The sequence below is a fragment of the Dermacentor andersoni genome, chromosome 7 (assembly GCF_023375885.2).
Source record: "Dermacentor andersoni chromosome 7, qqDerAnde1_hic_scaffold, whole genome shotgun sequence".
NCBI lineage: Eukaryota > Metazoa > Arthropoda > Arachnida > Ixodida > Ixodidae > Dermacentor > Dermacentor andersoni.
The window spans coordinates 162,211,650-162,230,468 of record NC_092820.1 but is presented as its reverse complement, the minus strand read 5'-3'; the positions used below and the strand labels follow the sequence as shown (position 1 = coordinate 162,230,468).

The 18,819-nt window shown below is 44.3% G+C and overlaps 1 protein-coding gene across 1 annotated transcript; it reads left to right on the top strand.

Annotated features, from left to right (window-relative positions):
- The first annotated feature begins 28 nt into the window (after positions 1–28).
- LOC126533153 (bifunctional lysine-specific demethylase and histidyl-hydroxylase NO66-like) lies at positions 29–18,648 on the top strand. Its single transcript, XM_050180426.2, has 12 exons — positions 29–335; positions 514–624; positions 774–949; positions 4,322–4,642; positions 6,254–6,361; positions 6,475–6,509; positions 7,384–7,478; positions 8,396–8,479; positions 11,331–11,435; positions 15,587–15,728; positions 17,139–17,253; positions 18,035–18,648. Exons 1-12 carry the CDS (start codon positions 288–290, stop codon positions 18,294–18,296), a joined length of 1,602 nt encoding a protein of 533 aa, XP_050036383.1. The 5' UTR covers positions 29–287; the 3' UTR covers positions 18,297–18,648.
- Positions 18,649–18,819: the final 171 nt, after the last annotated feature.

The window sequence follows — 18,819 nt, the reverse complement described above, 5'->3', positions numbered from 1 at the left end:
GAAGACAAGTCGATCCAAATCGTAGCTGACAACATGCACTGTGGTGCAGCCGGCTGCACTGCGCTGTCGCACTTGTTCGTGTGTTGTTACAGAACGACGCTTGCCCAGCCATTATATAAACAGTTGTGGAATGCGTCCTAAAGCTCACTGACTGCTAACGTGTGCGACTGCGATACTTCCCAATTGAAGAGACGTCGATTCCGCTTGACAAACGTCGCCCTGTGGCCAGCCGTGGCTGCTAGTTTAGCGCACGTGTTTAAAGCGTGGTTCGTTTGCGCGCACCCGAAATGAATAGAAAAGTGGAATCTGCGATTGCAGTGTACAAAAAGCGGAAGGTGAGACAAACTTATAGATGTCATGGCGCAATGTTGCTAAATCCTTTTTACTGTGAACTCTGTGTGCTATTTTATTTGTTTCATATTGCTAGTGATGACATTACATTTTTCATGTTGAACCACCCATTTGCGGCGCGGGGATTAATACGTTCTGCGTTTATTGCTCAATCTACTGCAGGAAGCGAGAACGAAAACAAACAAGAAATTTGCCAAAAGTCCCGATGCCCGTTCTCCCGGGAAACTCGCAGATAAACGTCAACGTCGCAAGAGGTGCTCAAATACGCCTCAGGTACTTTTCTATGTCACATTAAAGGTTAACGGAGCTGTTGCTTCCCCCCTCCTTGCCCACAAGCGCGTAGTGGTCTCTCTTGTCTCGTAAGGTGGTTCACTGGGCGCGCAGTGCGAAAAGCAGTGATTTCTTTTGCTTCGGTTTTACAGAAAAATGGCAAGGTCAGAAAAGAAGAGCAGTGCGCTGTTTATGACGGCTTGAACGGCTCCACGTCTAGCGATGGCTCGGAAGCAGCGACGTCGATCGTGTCGGGAGGCAGTGAACTTGCTGCCGCACGTTGTTTCGACTGGCTCATTCAGCCGGTTGAAAGAGAGCGCTTCTTCAGGTGAGTACTGGAACGATAAATTCGCGGCACAGCGCATACAACTATCGACGTAAAAGGACCCAACTATTCAGTTTGTGTTATGGCTAGGCAGTCTTATGAACACGAGGAGAACAACAAAATAAATGCCAATTGTCAATTGGCAGGTCACGTAGTAGCGTAAAAGATTGAAGACACAAAACCTATCTGCGCGTGCCAAGTCGGTACTGCCTTTCTTTGAGCATGCACAGATAGGTTTTGTGTCTTCCTTCTGTTCCGACACTGGATATTTTCAATTGACAGTCGGTATTTGTGTCATCCTCGCATTCTTGTGGTCAGTGTCTTGTATGCCTGCCTTTCTGTACCATGAAGTCCCACCAACTTTCTCGGCGTTCTGTTCTAAATATTTATTATTATCTTTTGCAAATACATTCGAAAGGCACAGTGGGGAGCAAACAGCATAAAGTACGCATCAGTTGACATGCTTGTAGCATATGAGCTCTTCAAAGGGCATGAAAGCGAACTGTAAAGTGAACCTTTGTTGGTAGGCTGGAAATTCGAAATAGCAAGTGAACGAGCTTCCTGAGGTGCAGCAGATTAGTACGGTGGAGGACATTGTGAAGGTGAGGCAGGTTGGGGCACTGTGTTAAAATTTTTGTGCCCGCTTCGTGTGGCACCACAAATTCTAAGAAACACCGTCTCCGGCTAGGTAATTTAGACCATAACAAATTCTACTGCATTCAAAAGGAAAAGGTAATTGTTTTTAATATTTTTGTGGTGTCCTCTCACAAAAGCTACCTTAATTTGTAAAGGAGCTTCAATATGTGGAGTGCCTTGCAATGATAGCATTGCCTTAGTTTGCGTGTGAGAATGGTCATTAGTTTGCGTGTGAGAATGGTCAGATCAGGAAAACTTTTTTTTTTCCATCAAGAAAACTTTGGGTCTGAAGTTGTAAAAGTTATCAGCACAGCCTAATTTAGTGCTTACTTCTAGTGTTGCTGGGATCAGTGCTTTTATGTATGCAAGCGAGTAGCAGTCGTGGACAGAAGAAGCATGAACAAGAAATTCCAAAGTAGAATACCTTTCGCAAGTGATAAACTTGGGAGCACAATCTCGCACCAATGCTTTTCTAGAGAGAGAGAGAAGGGAGGATGGAAAGGCAGGGAGGTTACCCAGACTGAGTCCAGTTTGCTACCCTACACGTGGGGAGGGGAATGGGGAGTGAAAGAGGGAGAGAGAGAACTTAGGTGTAGGATGTCTATAGTCGGGCACTCAAGTCTGTTGCCCTCAGGTAGCGAAAAAGCGCTCGAACTGCTTTCTGGGCCAATGAACTGTGAGGCCAGGCTCCCAAGATCTTCGCTTCCGTAAATGGCCTGTCATCCAGTCTATTTAAGGCACACTGGAGAGTCTCGCGTTGATTATCGAAGCGAGAACAGTGGCACAGAAGGTGATTGATGGTCTCTTCACACTTGCACTTAGCGCACATTGGTGAATCCGCCATTCCAATACAATAGCTGTAGGAGTTGGTGAATGCTACTCCTACCCACAGCCGACACAGCAGTGTTGCGTCACGTCGTGGAAGTTTCGCTGGTAATGTAAGTTTCAGTGATGGGTCGAGGCTGTGTAAACGACACTTAGAGTTCTGTGGTGTATGCCAGCAACCTAACGTGATTGTACGAGCAAGACTGCGAAGCTCTCTTGCAGCGTCGACTCTGGATAAAGGTATAAGGAGTGTCGGTGAGCCAGCCTGGGCACGTCGGGCAGCGTCATCGGCGAGGTGATTACCAACGATGCCACAATGACCCGGCAGCCACTGAAATATGATATCATGTCCTCTTTCAGAAGCGCAATGGCAGGTTTCGTTGATTTGTGGCACCAGCTGTTCATAATTGCCATGTCGTAAACTTCTCAAGCTCTGGAGGGCTGCTTTCGAGTCACAAAATATTGCCCATTTGTTGGGCGGTTCTTTTTCAATGTATTCGACAGCAGCGCGAAAAGCGGCCAGTTCAGAGCCTGTAGATGTCGTTACGTGTGATGTCTTAAACTTGATGACGACCGATTGAGATGGTAGAACAACGGCGCCCGTAGAATTTTCTGAAACGGAACCATCCGTGTAAACATGAATTCGGTTAGCGTATGAACAATGCAGAAGTTCCAATGTGATCTGCTTGAGAGCCGCGGTGGTCAGGCTAGCTTTCTTCACTATTCCTGGAACAGCAAGGTAGACAGGAGGCTTCTTCAAGCACCACATAGGGGATGGCGTTCTTGTTGCGGGTGAGTGCCTCAAAGACAAAGAGTGCCGGTTAGCCGCAATTGATCTGGAGAACGCTGCCCTGGGTCTTTTCTCAGGCAATCGAGCGAGATGGTGGTCAGGGACTCTGGATATATGGCGAACATGCGCCCGGAGTGCGTCGATATCTATATAGGTCCTTATTGGGTGGTCTCTCGCGGTGGCAGTTGTTGCCACGGTTGAAGCATTTCGAGGTAGCCCCAGACATGTTCGAAGGGCTTGGCCTTGAATGCTCTGTAGGACATGGATGTTAGTTTTGTTAGCATTGGACAGCACTGGTGTGCTGTATTGCAAGTATCCTAGGAAGAGCGTCCTGTATAGTTGAAGCATAGATGCCACGGATGTGCCCCACATTTTACCGGCAAGAAACCTTAGTATATGGGAGATAGAAGTAAGCCTCTTCTTCAAATATGTGATGTGGGGGCTCCATGAAAGGTCTCTGTCTATAATAACGCCTAGGAATCGGTGAGTTTTTGCGTATGAAATTGGCTGGTGGTCAATAGAAATGGGGTACCAGGTCATGGGCTTGTGGGCAAAGGCGACTAAGGCGCACTTCTCGGTCGAAATGCTGAGGCCTTGCGCACGCATGTACGATGATGTTAGGGTCACTGCTTTTTGGAGCCGTGCATGCACCTGGAGACGTGTAACTGCCGAGGCCCATATGCATATGTCGTCAGCATATGTGGAAAGGTTTACTGTATGTGGTAGAACGTCGGCAAGGCCAAGGATTGCAAGGTTGAACAAAGTGGGGCTAAGAACCCCACCCTGAGGGACGCCACGGTAAGTGTAATGGTCAGCAGTTCGGCCATCTGCACTGTGCACAAAGAAGGATCTTTTGAATAGATAGCTCCGAATCCACCGAAACATGCGTCCACCTATTCCATTATTTTCCAGGGCATCAAGGATGGCTTCATGCGTTACATTATCATAGGATGCTTTTCTAGTCGCCAAAGCTGGTGTAGGCCCCACACTAGGCATAAAAGCTGAAATTGTGCAGATATTACATGTATTGGCGAAAGCAGAAATGAAAGAGCACGTTCAAATTATCTCTAACTTGTTTGTGTTTAATTTGCCCTTGACTGTAAACAAGTCTGCCGCATCTGCAGGGAGCTGTGGGAGAAAAAGCCCATGCTTGTTCGGCGCCACCAGTCGGACTTCTACCAGGGCCTCATGAGCTGCAGTCAGCTGGACCGGATCCTTCGTGAACGGAGCCTCTTCTTCACAGAAAACATAGACCTGACCACTTATGAGGGAGGCAAGCGAGAGACGCACAACCCAGATGGACGTGCCCATGCTGCAGTCGTCTGGGATGCCTTTCAGAAGGGCTGCTCGGTACGCCTGCTCAATCCGCAGACGTACAGCCGTGCCGTCTGGCGCCTCTGCTCTGTACTGCAAGAGTTCTTTGGCAGCTTTGTGGGTGCGAACATGTAAGTGGCCACTCCCTCTGCGGCCTTCTGCAGTGTATGTGCTGCTCTCTTAAGTGCTACACACCTTATAAGAAGTGGCCAGATAAAACATTCAGAGTGGCAGAGCAGTCAGTCATTTTGTTCAAGAGCCACAGCAGGTGCAGTGTGCATAAATGTTAATGTCATTGGCTGTTTTTATGACTATCTTTTCCCCCCCTTTATTCAGAGATTGGCAGGTGTCCGGTGGTGAAAGATTTTATTTCAACAATTTTTAGGGGTATCGCTTTTGTATACATGTAGGTTGGCTAAAGCAGCAGAAATGGATGTGATAAACTTACGAAACGACGCACTTCAGACAAGCATGTTTTCCCATTTTCCTCTCGTGTGATAATGAGTGCTGACGACATGCTGTGCAAACAGTGTGACGTGAGTTAATGTGTTGCTACAGTGTGGTGCTGCTGTGGGTGCTTTGTGACATCTAGTTTGGTAGTAATGGCCTGCAGTGCATACTTGAGGTACAACCATTTTTCAAACAAGATCAGAACATCAAGCACTTACACTATAATTTTGTCAGACATGAAGTTGTAGTGTAGGAGAGTTGATGTTTCCGGCAGTGGAATGCTGGTTTTGCAGAATGTTATGCAGCTTTTCTTGCTCCAGAGGTTTTGTAGGTGGGCTCATCAAGCGGTATCTTTCAAATTATTTGGCTCATTTTCGATGTACATTGTCAGCATAGTCAGCTGTTGCCTACCTTGACCATTTTTGCAGATATTATTGTTGGGAGACGCGACTTGGCATTCTCTGTGCTTTTTGTTTGTTTGTTTCCTCATGCATTTCCGAAAACGAATATATTCTGAGGTGGTGACCGGCAAGCATTCTCATTAATAAAAAAAATTTATACACTCCCGGAAAACATCTCTTTATTCAAACTTACAAGTTTTATCAAAATCTAAGCCTTTGCACATATATGCCGATCTAGCAACTGATTAATCAAAGACAACAGAGATGTTTGTATAAGACTGTTCTCAAAGCCTTTGAAAGTCCTCAAGCCTTTTTTGCTGGCTCTTCTTAGTGACGACTCCCATCGAGGGGGCGTTACGGCACCATGCCTTTTGGCCACATCTGTACAAACTCTTAGCTGACCACCAACGTGGAGCCAATGAAACACGATGGGAGAAACAAAAATTACTAGTTACTGGCTACAAAAAGCCGTGCCAATGTCTATTTGAACATGGTATGCACAATGCAACTTTTGTTTTTATAATCATTGATAATTGGGACCTCCTTCTGCATACTAAATTCTTGTTATGCGACCCAACTTCTAATAATAAATTCTGATTGATTGATTGATTGATTGAATTACGTCTCGAAGTAAACATTCGTGAATATGGCTGTTTTTTTATTGACTTTTGATACCGAGCACGTATCTGCACGCTGACCTTCGCAGCTGCATAAAAACGGCTGAGGAACTCCTCTTAGTAGCTTCGCTGTAAAAGTATTTACAAGCTCTTTTTTTATGCTTGCGAACCTTAGCTCTTGAATGCACTTGATGTATGGCTGACCGTAACTCCAGACTGTCTTATGCTATAGCTACTGGTTTTTCTTGCTCCCCTGCCATTACTTGTTCCCTAGGTACCTGACTCCAGCCGGATCCCAAGGATTTGCTCCCCACTACGATGACATTGAGGCCTTTGTTGTTCAGCTGGAAGGCCGAAAGTGTTGGCGCCTTTATGCTCCAAGGTTTGACCCCCACTTGTCGTACCAGCATTATTGTGCTGTTTCCTCTGCTCACTAGGTTCGTCACTAATCCAGTGATTTCATTCATCAGTGGTGGCTATTTGTTTATTTAACAGGGACCCTTCTGAAGAGCTCCCACGATTCTCAAGCGGCAAGTGCACACCCATTTTGCTACAGATTTTTTTTGTGCATGGAATTTTTTTGTGCAATGGAAAGAAAGCGTTGATGGATTGGAGCCCTGTTAAGTGGCCCTTTCAGAAGTTAGTTTGGTTTTATGGGACGGGAGGAAATGTATGAATATAGTTGAACGTCTATATAACAAACACGGACATAACAAATTATTGGATATAACAAAGTAAATCCTAAATCTTTCTTGCCGACATTGGCATGTAACGAATATACGCCTATAACGAATGGCGCATATAACGAAGGTGCTTTCGTGTCCGATGCACCTTTGCTAAACGAGGTTTGACTGTAGTCCAAATATCAAATTATCGAATAAAAGAAAAAAATACAAACAAAGGCTTAATGCATGCCTTTAGTTAGCAAAGAAATATGCTACGCACATTTGTATCTTGTACTAAGTCTGCGCAGAAACTGCTATTTTCATCATCTCACTCAAATAAGTTTTCACAACATTTTAGGAGAACTCGCACCAAACTTGTACAGATCATCTATGCCCTTGTCATTTCGTCTGGCAGCGTAATGCACACATCTTCATGCAAACGGACATGCTTCTCATTACCAAGCACACCTCTTTATGCAGTCACCAGTAAGTTGGCCAACAACAAATCGTCAGTGGTGATGTCAGAGAGTATGACTTCAGCTCATGTGGCATTGTCGAAGCGTCTTTTACCTTGTTTGTTTATTGCTTCATAGGATTAATAACAGCTTCCGCTGTGTAATCATGGCTTCATGCTATTAACATAGCTTGGTTTCGACTGTCAAAAGTAATCATGTACTAATGCTGTTTCACTAACTGTTCACTATTTAACTTTCTTGTTTTGTGATTGATTTAATTTCAGAAAATTTCTCTCCTGAAGAAGTGGGGGAGCCAATCTTAGAGGCTGTCTTGGAGCCAGGAGATTTGCTCTATTTTCCTCGTGGAATCATACACCAGGTACAGGGACCTGTCAAGCTCTGGTGCCACACTATGAAAATACTGTATGCAACATGGGTTCATTCTTATACACATTAAAGGGACACTAAAGTGAAAAATGATTTCTTCTGCATCAGTAAATTACCGTTCTACAACACCAAAAACACCACTCTTGCAACGATAAGACGTTTGGTAAGCCAGAAAAAGCGCAAGAACGAAATACGGGTGGCGGCGCCTACTTAAGTTCCCGCACCTGGTGGCTGTGACATCTTGGATTTTGATGGCATCTTCTAGGGCCTACTAATTATATATAGCGGCACAGATTAACTAGATTGTGTTCTAAAGGAACCAAATATTAAACGTGCCAAGTTTCGGGAACCTTTATTCAGCCAACGCGGCCCAAATGCGAAAGCATACTTTGGAATCCCTGACGTCAAACTGACGTACCGGCACTGGGGTTTCAGCGGGAAATTCAAATACTGATACTTGGACCTTCATTTTCTCATGTAATAATCAAACTATTTTTTTGAAATGACTGCCTGCAGTGTTCTCAAACAATGCTTCATTAGTCTAAACTGATTTATTGTTTCGCCTTAGTGTCCCTTTAAACATGTTTGTTGTGTTGATTTGTCAATTCGGTAACTTTGTGTGTGTGCTTGGTGCAGTATACTTGTAGCGACCGAAATAGTGAAAAAGTTCTGCTAGAGAGAAAAATACTTGCTCTTTCAGAGTGACTCATGCAAACCACAAAATAGTATTTTTGTCATTGGGACAAAATGTAGGAGGGAGAAGCTCGACAATTCTCAACCAACTATCTGTTGTAACCAATGTTTGAGCAACATTGTTTACTAGTGGCCGAGTGTCTTAGTTTTTGTCGACACTTAAATGGTGCATAATGTTGCAGCATTGCATTGTGTCTTTGATTGCTGTCTTCGCAGGCCTACACCCCTGATGACGTCCATTCCTTGCACCTAACACTCTCTACATGCCAACGGAACACGTGGGGTGACCTTTTTGAAAGGGTATGTTCCAATGCATAGTTTCTTCGCAGCAAATAACTGCCCACTTGTTGCCTCATACAGTCTCACCTCGTTGTAACTTATAACGAAGTCGCAGCTTCCACTAAAGCTACTTGGTTATATTTGATAATTACTTATAAAAGTACATACATATTAATAAAGATTAAAGCAAAAATTCGACATTGCGTCCACATGAGAGAAATCCAAGCGTGACACTGTTCGTCTGCCTTGTAAGCCACCCAGGGAAGGGTGGCATTCTCGGTCGTTCACTTTCTGAGATAAAATGACTTCCAAAACTTTTCGCGTGCATAGCAACAGACTCGTTGATGTTAACAAGTGATGGCATTCCCGTGGTGCTGTGCTGCCTTTATTGCTGAGGTCGGCCACTCGGTCATGTGGAGGTCGGACCACTTGGACCGTGTGGTTGCTCCCAGCTATATGGCAGCGTGTCAGCCACGTCAAGAGCCCAGAAAAAATCACTCCCGCCCACCAACTGATCAATTGCATGCGAATAAGACTCTGATGCATGACGTGGAATGCTAGCTCACCTGGAAATGTTATTTTATTTAAAAAAAAGAAAAAGACATGATTGCAGTCGCTGATTATTGAAGGTGCATAGTGGTGAAGCGTGTTGTGCACTGAAGCATGGCTGGTCTGGAGCGCACATCCAGACAGGCCGTGTTTGGAGCTACCGCTTGCTAGACATGTTCATTAGTGGGCAGCAACGCTCTGCCATGCACACCACTCTGTGTGTCAAGATGCGGCATGCGTCGGTTGGCACGCTGCCTGTATATTCTAGTTTACGGTACCACGGGGCCGTTTTCTTGGTCAGTTCCTTTCGCCGATAAGATCACTTTTGTGAGATTTTGATGGCTTGGCACCGGAAGTGTAAAAAAAAATATAAAATTATGGGGTTTTACGTGCCAAAACCACGTTCTGATTATGAGGCGTGCCATAGTGGGGGGGACTCCAGAATGTTTGACCACCTGGGGTTCTTTTAACGTTCACCTAAATCTAAGTACACGGGTGTTTTCGCATTTTGCCCCCATCGGAATGCGGCCGCCGTGGCCGGGATTTAATCCCATGACTTCGTGCTTAGCAGCTCAACACCATAGCCACTAAGCAACCGCGGCAGGTTAGAACCTATGGGCGATAGTGCTTTTCGCACAGTGCCAAGCATGCTACGTATTTTGTAAATGCCAGGAATGCTGTTGCTCATAGATTCCAACATGTTCAGTTCTGATTCATGCGAAGCAGCCATGTCCCCCCAAAATTGCCTGCCTCCCAAGAAACATGTTTTGAACCACACAGTACAATGGAGCAAATATTTGTTTCGCTATATCTGATGTTGCGTTGGATCTTGTAGTTTTGATGTCGTTATAGCCGTAGGTCAGCCCATTAAAACAAAGCGTGGCCAACCAAATTTTTAATTTACTTCGTTGTACACGATAATTTGTTATATCCATTTTCGTTATGTCTAGGTTTTGCTGTATCGCTGGCTTCACTGTTTTTGTTGATTAATATGGATAGGTCTCGAACCAGCTGTATGCATAGCATCTAGCTGGAAAACCACCACTTTTGGTGAACAGTACGTCTTTACTTATGTATTTGCAAAAGGTGATTGCTACTCATGCCTTTCACCCAGAACACATGATTTACAGTTTACTAAGATCTAAATTCGAGCTAGTTGGTACGGCAACATCTTTGCAAGGAATAGCACAAAAGACGAGGCAAGCGAGGCAGACACCCACAGGGTGCTGCGTGTGTACGTGTCTGCTTTGCCTGTCTATAAAGTTTTACTGTGTGTGTGCAAAATAGTTTTCAACTGTCAGTACTTTGCTGGAAGCCTGCTTGCTTGAATAAACATTAATCGGACAACCTATGTAGCCCATCAAAAGACATTAGATACTTTGTGCAGGTATATGAATATATGGCCATCGTCCCTGTCATTTTAGTGGCAGGAAACAAGCCAAGGCGAGATGGAAAAGATGCAAGAAAAGATGATTTGGTGTCGTAATGTGTGCAGTTTGGTAAAATAGGGTGCAAGCCTGGGCTAGTAGTTGGCTGGTCATAATTAAACTAACAGTGTGAAAGTAAATCTTGGACACCAGAGAATATAAGGGGATGAAACACAATGTTGACTTCCAACTAGTTCATTCTTTTTGACACGGATGCTTTTACACAACTCACGGGCAGCTACAAAAAATTTAACAAAATGAAATGCTTGAGATGAAAAAATAGAAAATAGAAAACGGAAGTGATATGAACAAAATATACACAAAAGGCACCAAAAAAAGAAGTTGGCAAAGCCAATACGATATGCATGCTATGATATTTATGGACATTCTGCATTCCAAGTTTGAAAGCTTTTTCTCAGATAGAGCAATTGGTGAAGCATTTGGTGTCGCAACGTATCATCTCGGATGTTTCAATGATTTCCTTTGTTCTATTGATACAGTGCCGTATTTCGTCCTTTCTCTTCTCTTGCATTTAAATGCTTTACCTTTGTGCGGTTAGTTTAATTAGTTTGGTACAAGTTCTCACATATCTTGGAAATGTTTCTGTCTGCCTTTTTCACTCAAGCAATGCTGTGCGTGGCGCTGGCTTGCAGTTACCATGCGTGCGCCTATAATATAGCCTCCTTTATACTGCATTTGAGGAAAGAAAAGAAAAATTAAAGACAGTGATCATAGCAGTGTGTGATCATTGAGGGGTTATATGTTTCCAGCTGCCTTTTTCACTATATCAAAAGGCTTGAAACAATGAGCTTAATTGTTTCAGTAATCTACTATTTCAGGCACCTCTGGTTGGCATTCTGTTATTTTTCATAATTGTTTCAATATTTCTCTTTCAGATGATCCCCCAAGCATTGCAACTGGCCATGGAGGAAGATGTAGAGTACAGGAAATCTCTACCAAGAGGTTACCTCAACTACATGGGCGTGGCCAATGCAGATGTGGTTTGTAATGTTTGTCTGCTTGCTCGTTGTTAAATAGTGTGTGTGCAACTTGAAACAGGGCCTTGCAGCATGAAATCTACTACGTTTTCAAGTGAGCAATTTGCTGCTATTTCCATGAAAACTGCTGTATTGCAGGTTGAGAATCGGGAACTGATACAATCCGCCTCTTTCATGTTCCTGTGCTGCCCTCTGACGCATGCCGCTGGAAACGTTTTGGGAGTGTGTTGGGGATTTCGCTGGTTGATTTGTGTACCTGCGCCCATGTTGATTGCGCGTCGGTTGTGCGTCTCGTGGATTGCGATTAATTATTAATGGTTTCTCCGGGGCAGCATGTCGTTCACCCATCGACTACAGTGGGTAAATAGGCCCGAGTGCGCTGTTGTGGTAACAGCGCGGCCAATGAAGGCGCGCCGAGTTCCGTCTGCTGACGTGGTTGTCTTAGAGTTCGTTATCTCTGATGCCTGCGATTGCACATCACTTTTTGCATTCCTTTTACACATTCACTAAACATTTCGCATATTCAAGAAGCCTTCGAGCGCAGCCTTCCACGTAGGATTTGCCAGAGCGGTGCATTTGTTTACATCTACAGCTTCAGATCGCTGTTAGCTTCGGATATTGTAGAAACAGTGCATCGCTGATGTGAAATAATCTCAAAACGTAGATATCTGCGCATGTGAGCCGCATTGTTCCTCCCTGAGACGAGTCAATATGAGCGGCCGAGTCACTTAACTGCAACTGTGATCCAGACACATATATATTGCGGGCTGTTACTACTTACTGATTCTTGCTCTTGTTTAACTTCATCATATTTACAGTTTGCATGTGCTATAAAGGATTATTAGAGACAACTGTGCTCGGCATAAGCCCCAACTTATAGGCCGTGTAGTTCTCTTGCGAAACCGCGGATGCCATCGCTGACACCGTTAGCAACTGAGCGAGCTTATGCTGCTGTACCGAATGATTATTCTCTTCTTTCCCGTTTGACGCAGAGGTAAACAGTGCTTCTCTAGAACTAAGAAATGTGTCAGTATAACAACACACGCACGCCCACCATCTATGGGAATGCGACCGGCGGCGTTCGGGAACGGTGACCAAAGTACAAGATGCCGGCACAGCGCTGTGCCGCCGCTTGCCGCTTATTGTGTACGTAGTTATCAAATCGCTGTAGGGCCACAACTTAACTATAAGAGCAGTTTCCTTCGTCCTGACTGCTTATTTTTTAAGTTCAGCTCCATAGGTAGCGGCTGCACGAACTCGACGGGGTCAAGCCTAACCCAAATCTCGCTAAACAGGATCAACATTGACTCAAACTTCACGTGCACGGCATGAGAGGACTGAAGCTCGTGCATTTCAACTTCGAAGACATATCGACCCATTTTGAGTGCGAATAATTATATTTATAAGTGAATGAGCTGCAGCTATCGTGTTGTCGGTTCAATGGCTGATGGCGTTGTGTTCAATCTAGCTATCATGGTCGGCACGCTGATTTTGTCGGTGCCATTGACAAGAAAGCCCGTCGCACTATATGACAACTCGCACCCTTCGGTTGTGTCGTTGTTGGCCTATTATGATCAAATGGTCTCAGTGACACTATGCTGAATTGTCGGCCAATCGTCGGCGTCAGCGCCTTGTCAGTCTCGTATCAGCGCACTGTTACCATGCCTTAATAGAGTACATGAAGCCAGGCACGCACTGCCACCACCAGCAACAGTGGGCCGACGCTGTAAGGAGACTGCGTCAGCAACATGTTTTTTAAGTGTCGCCCAATTGTAATGCAGGGGTTTATCGATAATTTTGACAGCTGTCAATGCAAGGCAGCAACTACGAAGCCCTGGCCATTTGGTCCTACGCGCTTTTCTGGCACCACACCGACGTCGAGCTACCAGCAGAGTTTCAACGCGGTACACGGCACAAGTGTTCGCTGCATTGAGCGTCCATGCTATTTTTTTTTGCGGGGTAGCTTTTCCCGATATCTGGCTGCGTAGCCGCGCGCGCGTCCCTTCCAAAACGTTTCATAACTAATCCGCTAGGGCTTTGAGTACATCTTAAGCGTGCCAAGAATGCCACGTAGTCGAAACAAATTCAGAGGTTACCATTACGGTACCTCTCATAGCCATGTTTTGGGGTGTAAAGCCAAAAAATTTTAATTTTAGATTTAAAGCCATATGCTTTTCACCTCAATGACCACAGTCTTCCTGTGCAAAATGGAAGTAAACAAAGGTGTAAGTGAAAGGGCACATATTTAGGCCATCAAACCTAGAGCTGTCACAGCAAGTGTACTGCACATTGCGTAGGACAAATGCGTATTTGTCTTTCTTGCAGTGTTTGTAGAATTAACTGCGTGTGCTGCATTACAGCTGTTCAAATGTTGCCATGCACAGTGCACAGAAGGTGTAGCTTAGAGTATCATAGCTGAATATTGCCAAATTACAAGCAACAGACTGGTAACACACTGGTAAACTCAAGGCAGATTAAAATTCTTACTTAGCTCCCAATGCCTGGAAGGAGAGAATACAACTGCCAATTTCCGAGTACACAAAATGGCTGTCTCCTTAGCACCCGGAGATTAGCAAAGCTTGTAAAGCTGCAGTACTTGTGACAAGGTGGTGTTGAATGCTTTGAATTCTTTTTGAATACTAGTATTTCAATCACAATTTCCATGTTTCTTTTATCACTGAAGGTGTTTGTTGAATTGTTCTGATTGTAGTAGATTTACCAAAGCAAGCATTGAAAAATACTGGGAGTGTAAATATGAAAGCGCAAATGACGGTTAAGAACTGGCAGGCAACTTGGGGTGGGGGGTGGGGGGGGGCAAATGTATTCACTGAGCTAGACACATACAATTAATTTAGGTTGAGTAACAATATTCCGATTATTACAAGTGGGGGGGAGGAAAATAATGACCACCTTTGTCTTGCTAGATCATATGACAAGAATATATTTTCATAATGTTTTGTTGCAGTGACAAAATCTTTCTCTAGCACTCAAAGACAAAAGTGGGGTGCATTGGTGCACATCAGTGAACCGGCTTATTCCGTGCATGTGACATTTGTAGTCTTTTTAAAAAGACTCTGCCTCACACTTGCCTATGCATGTGCCAATAAGTGGTCCCAGCCTTGCTTGAATGAAAAGAATGTTGAATGAAACAGGTGTTATAAACAGTACCCATAAGGCAGAATGAATTTGTTTTGTGAAGTTACTTACAGCACAATAAAATGGTGGTAATATACTTCAGTGTAGACATGCTTTCGCTTTCTCCTGCAAATGGAGCTGCGACATACAAGACAGCATCTATCGATGTTGTTTTGTATGTGACGCAAAAGAAACAAGAAAGGAGCTAGAATACTGGTTATGTTCTTGTTCTGTTCTGTACATCAAAATTACAACTGGTAGCTGAACGCTGTCTACTTTAACAACTGTAGCAATGTGCATGTCACTTTTGAGCTGGTCGTGCATGTAGCCATGTAGCATGTAGCCACCTTTGTCACCACAAATGTTTTTGATTTCATGTTACCTAATGGAATGATCTTAAGCCTTTGGTGAATGAAATCTTTCGGATTTAGCAACTGCAACAATGCACATGTCGCTTGTAGCCACCTTTGTCACCAGGAATGTTCTTGAGTCCAGGTTATCGAACGCAGTTATATTCAACATCTGGTCAGTGAAGTCTTTCAACTTTAGAAACTGCAGCAGTGCACATGTTGCTTTACGAGCTTGTGACAAACATGGCCACAGTTCAGGTGCCCTTGTCACGAAGAGTGTTCCCGAGTCCAACTGATCTAACATGGTACAGAGTAGGTACTGGTCGTTGTAGCAGAGACAGATGCAGAGAAACTGTTCAAGTACCTCCACACACCTGCAACTGTTTCATGGATGTGTGCTCTCTATTCAGATGCGAAAAAAACGGTGCATCCAGCCAGTTGGCACAGCAATGTTGTATCACAGCTGGTGGGTAGTTGTGGTAGCTGCAGCTTCAGAGAAGTATAGAGAAGGTGACAGTTCAAGAGATGATTGGAGTTGTGTTTGACTAGCGTGACATCGCAAGCCAGTGATGCTAGTTCTCTTGCAGTATCTACCCTATGCGAAGGTCTTGAAGCTGTCTGGATACGAATGGGAGTTATGGTAATGTACATTTTCTTTAACTTGTGCAGGTGAGCGATGCACGTGAAGCCTTCTTGGGAAAAGTGCGACACCTGGTGGAGAAGTTGGTAAACTATTGTCCTGTTGACGCAGCTGTTGACCAATGTGGCAAAGCTCACCTGCACGAAGCGCTGCCGCCGCTCCTTTCACAGGGTGAGCATCCAATTCCTGCTGCAGCATCTTGCACAGGCAGGCCTCTAAAGCTACTTTTTAACAACTTAGACAGGACAGATGGCCACAGGAACATGGTGACTTAAAATGATCAACAGTGGTCGAATAGATGATGTCGCCAAGCACAAACCTTTCAATAGAAGGGCTTCTCTTCATCAGGGCAAGTCTTATTTTTGGCTAGGTTGTGCATGATTATTTGCAAAAAAACACCTGGTAATGCTTGATTCCAGGCTTTCAAAGTTTGCTGTGGCCAAAGCCTTACTTGGAAATTGTGAAGAGCATAAAGCATAAGTGAAAGCAAATATGAAATGACATTTTTCAACATTGTGTCTCGTTTTAAAATGCCTACATTTTAGTACATTTTAGCAAAAGTATTTTCAGTAAGAGCTGTCTGCTTGAGAGAAAACTAAAAGTGAAAGGAACCAGAGCTTGCTTGGAAATGGCTAGAGAGCTCCTGCAGCCCGTCTATAGGGTAACTGTGTGGATGTGTGCCAGCGAGTCTGGACCATTCAATAGGAAGCAATTACAAGAGCAGAAGATCAAAAATTGGATTGTGAAAAGGCACGTGCCCTTCTCGATCTGTTCCAGGCACATCTGCTGTAGCATGGTCTCTGTGTCTTTCACTGTGGTCAAGACGTACGCTACACTACAGTCACCACAGTAAATATTTGCAGTTTGACTGGCGAACAGTCACCTGCAACTGCGTCACGCAATGCGACATGAGGCTTTTAAAATGTTTTTTAAATTAAATCATACAATGAATGAAAGCACCCATTTCTAGAACAAGCAGATGACAAATGGCAGAACCCACCTGCTGTAAAGGCAGAGGCTCTTTTATTTCCTGGGACTGTAAAACAAGGCCAATTCCAGCAATGCAAATATTAATGTTCTTTATAGCTGGCAACACTTCTGCATCCCAGTCAGAGTTGACTTTCAAGAAAGCACGTGCAGCAGCTGCTTCTGTTGCACGAAATTTTCTAACATTTACCCTTGTGTTAAACCTTTTGACATTTGGCTTGCCATGATGGTGCAGTGTCTATATTACTCTGCTGCTGAAGGAGAGGCTGTGGGATCAATTCCCTGCTACTGCGATTGCATTCCGACGAGGCTTGAATGTGAAAACGCTCACGTACAGTGCATTGGATGTGTGTTAAACAACCTCCAAGTGGCCGAATTAATTTGAAGGCTCCCACTGTGGCATCCCTCATAACCTGCCAGTTGCTTTAAGATGTTAAGTCTCAATAATTTAAGTTTAATGAGGATTCTTTTTTTTAATGAATCGTTTTTTGATGACAGACCAAGGGCCAGTTTGTGATCCACAGAGTGATGATTGCTATTAAAATTTTGAAGTGTAAGCAATTACTGAGGATTTTTTTTTTTTGAACTGTGCAGAGGAACGTAGGCGTAGTGTTCACACTGGTGAACACTGGCACTCTGGCCAAGTTGTGAATGTACAGGAGCTGGATCCGGATGTCCAAGTGCGGCTCGCTCGCAGGAATGCAGTCAGGTAGGTCTTTTGAATTATGAGGCAATTATGAGGAAATTGTGAGGCAGCTCATGTGTGCTGTACTTTCTGAGGGCTCTTTATTATATCATGATCCAAGCGTTCGCACATTCTGCATATTTTTGGCATTGCATTCAAGAAGCAGATATTGAAGACTATGCAGAACATAGACATCATGATTCTCAAGCTGCTACTGATGTAAATGTCCAGCTATATTGGACCATGCATTTAGCTTCATTCGCCAATGCTTCACTCTAGCACATAGAGAAGGCAAGCAAATTGCCAAGTTGAGACGACAAAACGGCCTATTATGTAGAATGACTAAGTGTATAGCTCTCGTCAAACGAATTGAGTTTGGCCAACTCCTGCATGCGATGCGTTGCGTCTTTGGCTGTCTACCAGAGTACGGGGTGGTAATGATGACGAGAGCTCACCTCCGCCTCCAGAGTTTTTGAACATTGCCGGTGAACAGGAGGCCAACTAGACATATCTGGCGTAGCTGTAATCATGTACACAGTGGCTTCACTTTTGATAGGAGTTGTGCAGATAGTGTCTACCTTACCAGGCGTTGTTAAACACACTATAGGACATCTTCATCATCTGTTACTGTGATATGCAAATGCTGTTAAATTTTAAAGGCGGTGCAGTGACCAGACTGACAACTTTGCTGCAGTTACTTTGCCAACACACACGCACTATGTGATTCTAATCACTAACCACAAGTGAAAACATTTGCAATTAGTAGTCCTTAATTTGACTGATGATGGCATGCTGATACCTCCAGGCTCGTTGTAGAAGAGCAGGATGTGCGCCTGTACCACTCTTTCGACAACAGCCGAAGATACAAGGGGCGTGATCCACAGTGGATTCTCTTGGAAGAGGATCAAGCACCTGCCGTGGAGGCACTTTTGCATGCTTACCCTGGGTATCTCAAGGTGGACGACCTCCCTCTGGATAACCCACTTGACAGGCTTGAACTGGCAAGCCTGCTGTATGACAAAGGACTGCTCATAACCAAGCAGCCACTTGAAATAACGGACGACTAGGTTTACGTGAAGTTCATCGTAGTGGCTTTGTGCGTGAAGTTGTGTTCACAGCCCAAGGAAGCTGGTGCTCCACCCTTTGGCAACCAGTGCCTGCATGCATGTGGCCTTTTGCCATCGTGGATGGTGACTCCGGTTGTGGCCTCGTTTACTGCAGAGACATTGTTGTTGTAGAAATGGCCTGCTGTGACAGTAAACACATTATACTGTCTTTATACTGTCCACACAAATGTTGGTTTTATGAAGTGACCGAGCCATCCATTGAAAGTGTGGAAATTAGTCATCTCAGAATTGTCTTGCTGTTGCTTGAACCAATGGTGTAATTCTCTTGATAATAAAGCCAGTCAATACATCACTGTCAGTGTGTACCGTAAATGTGAAGTCTATGTCTAGCTGTCAGTGTAATAGTGCTGAGTGACATAAATAGGAGCAAAAAGCATCTTTGCTAGCTGAAATTACAATTAATGTAGAATGCATTGCTGGCACATATTTATATGTGCCAGAGAGAAATGCAAATTTAATGTAA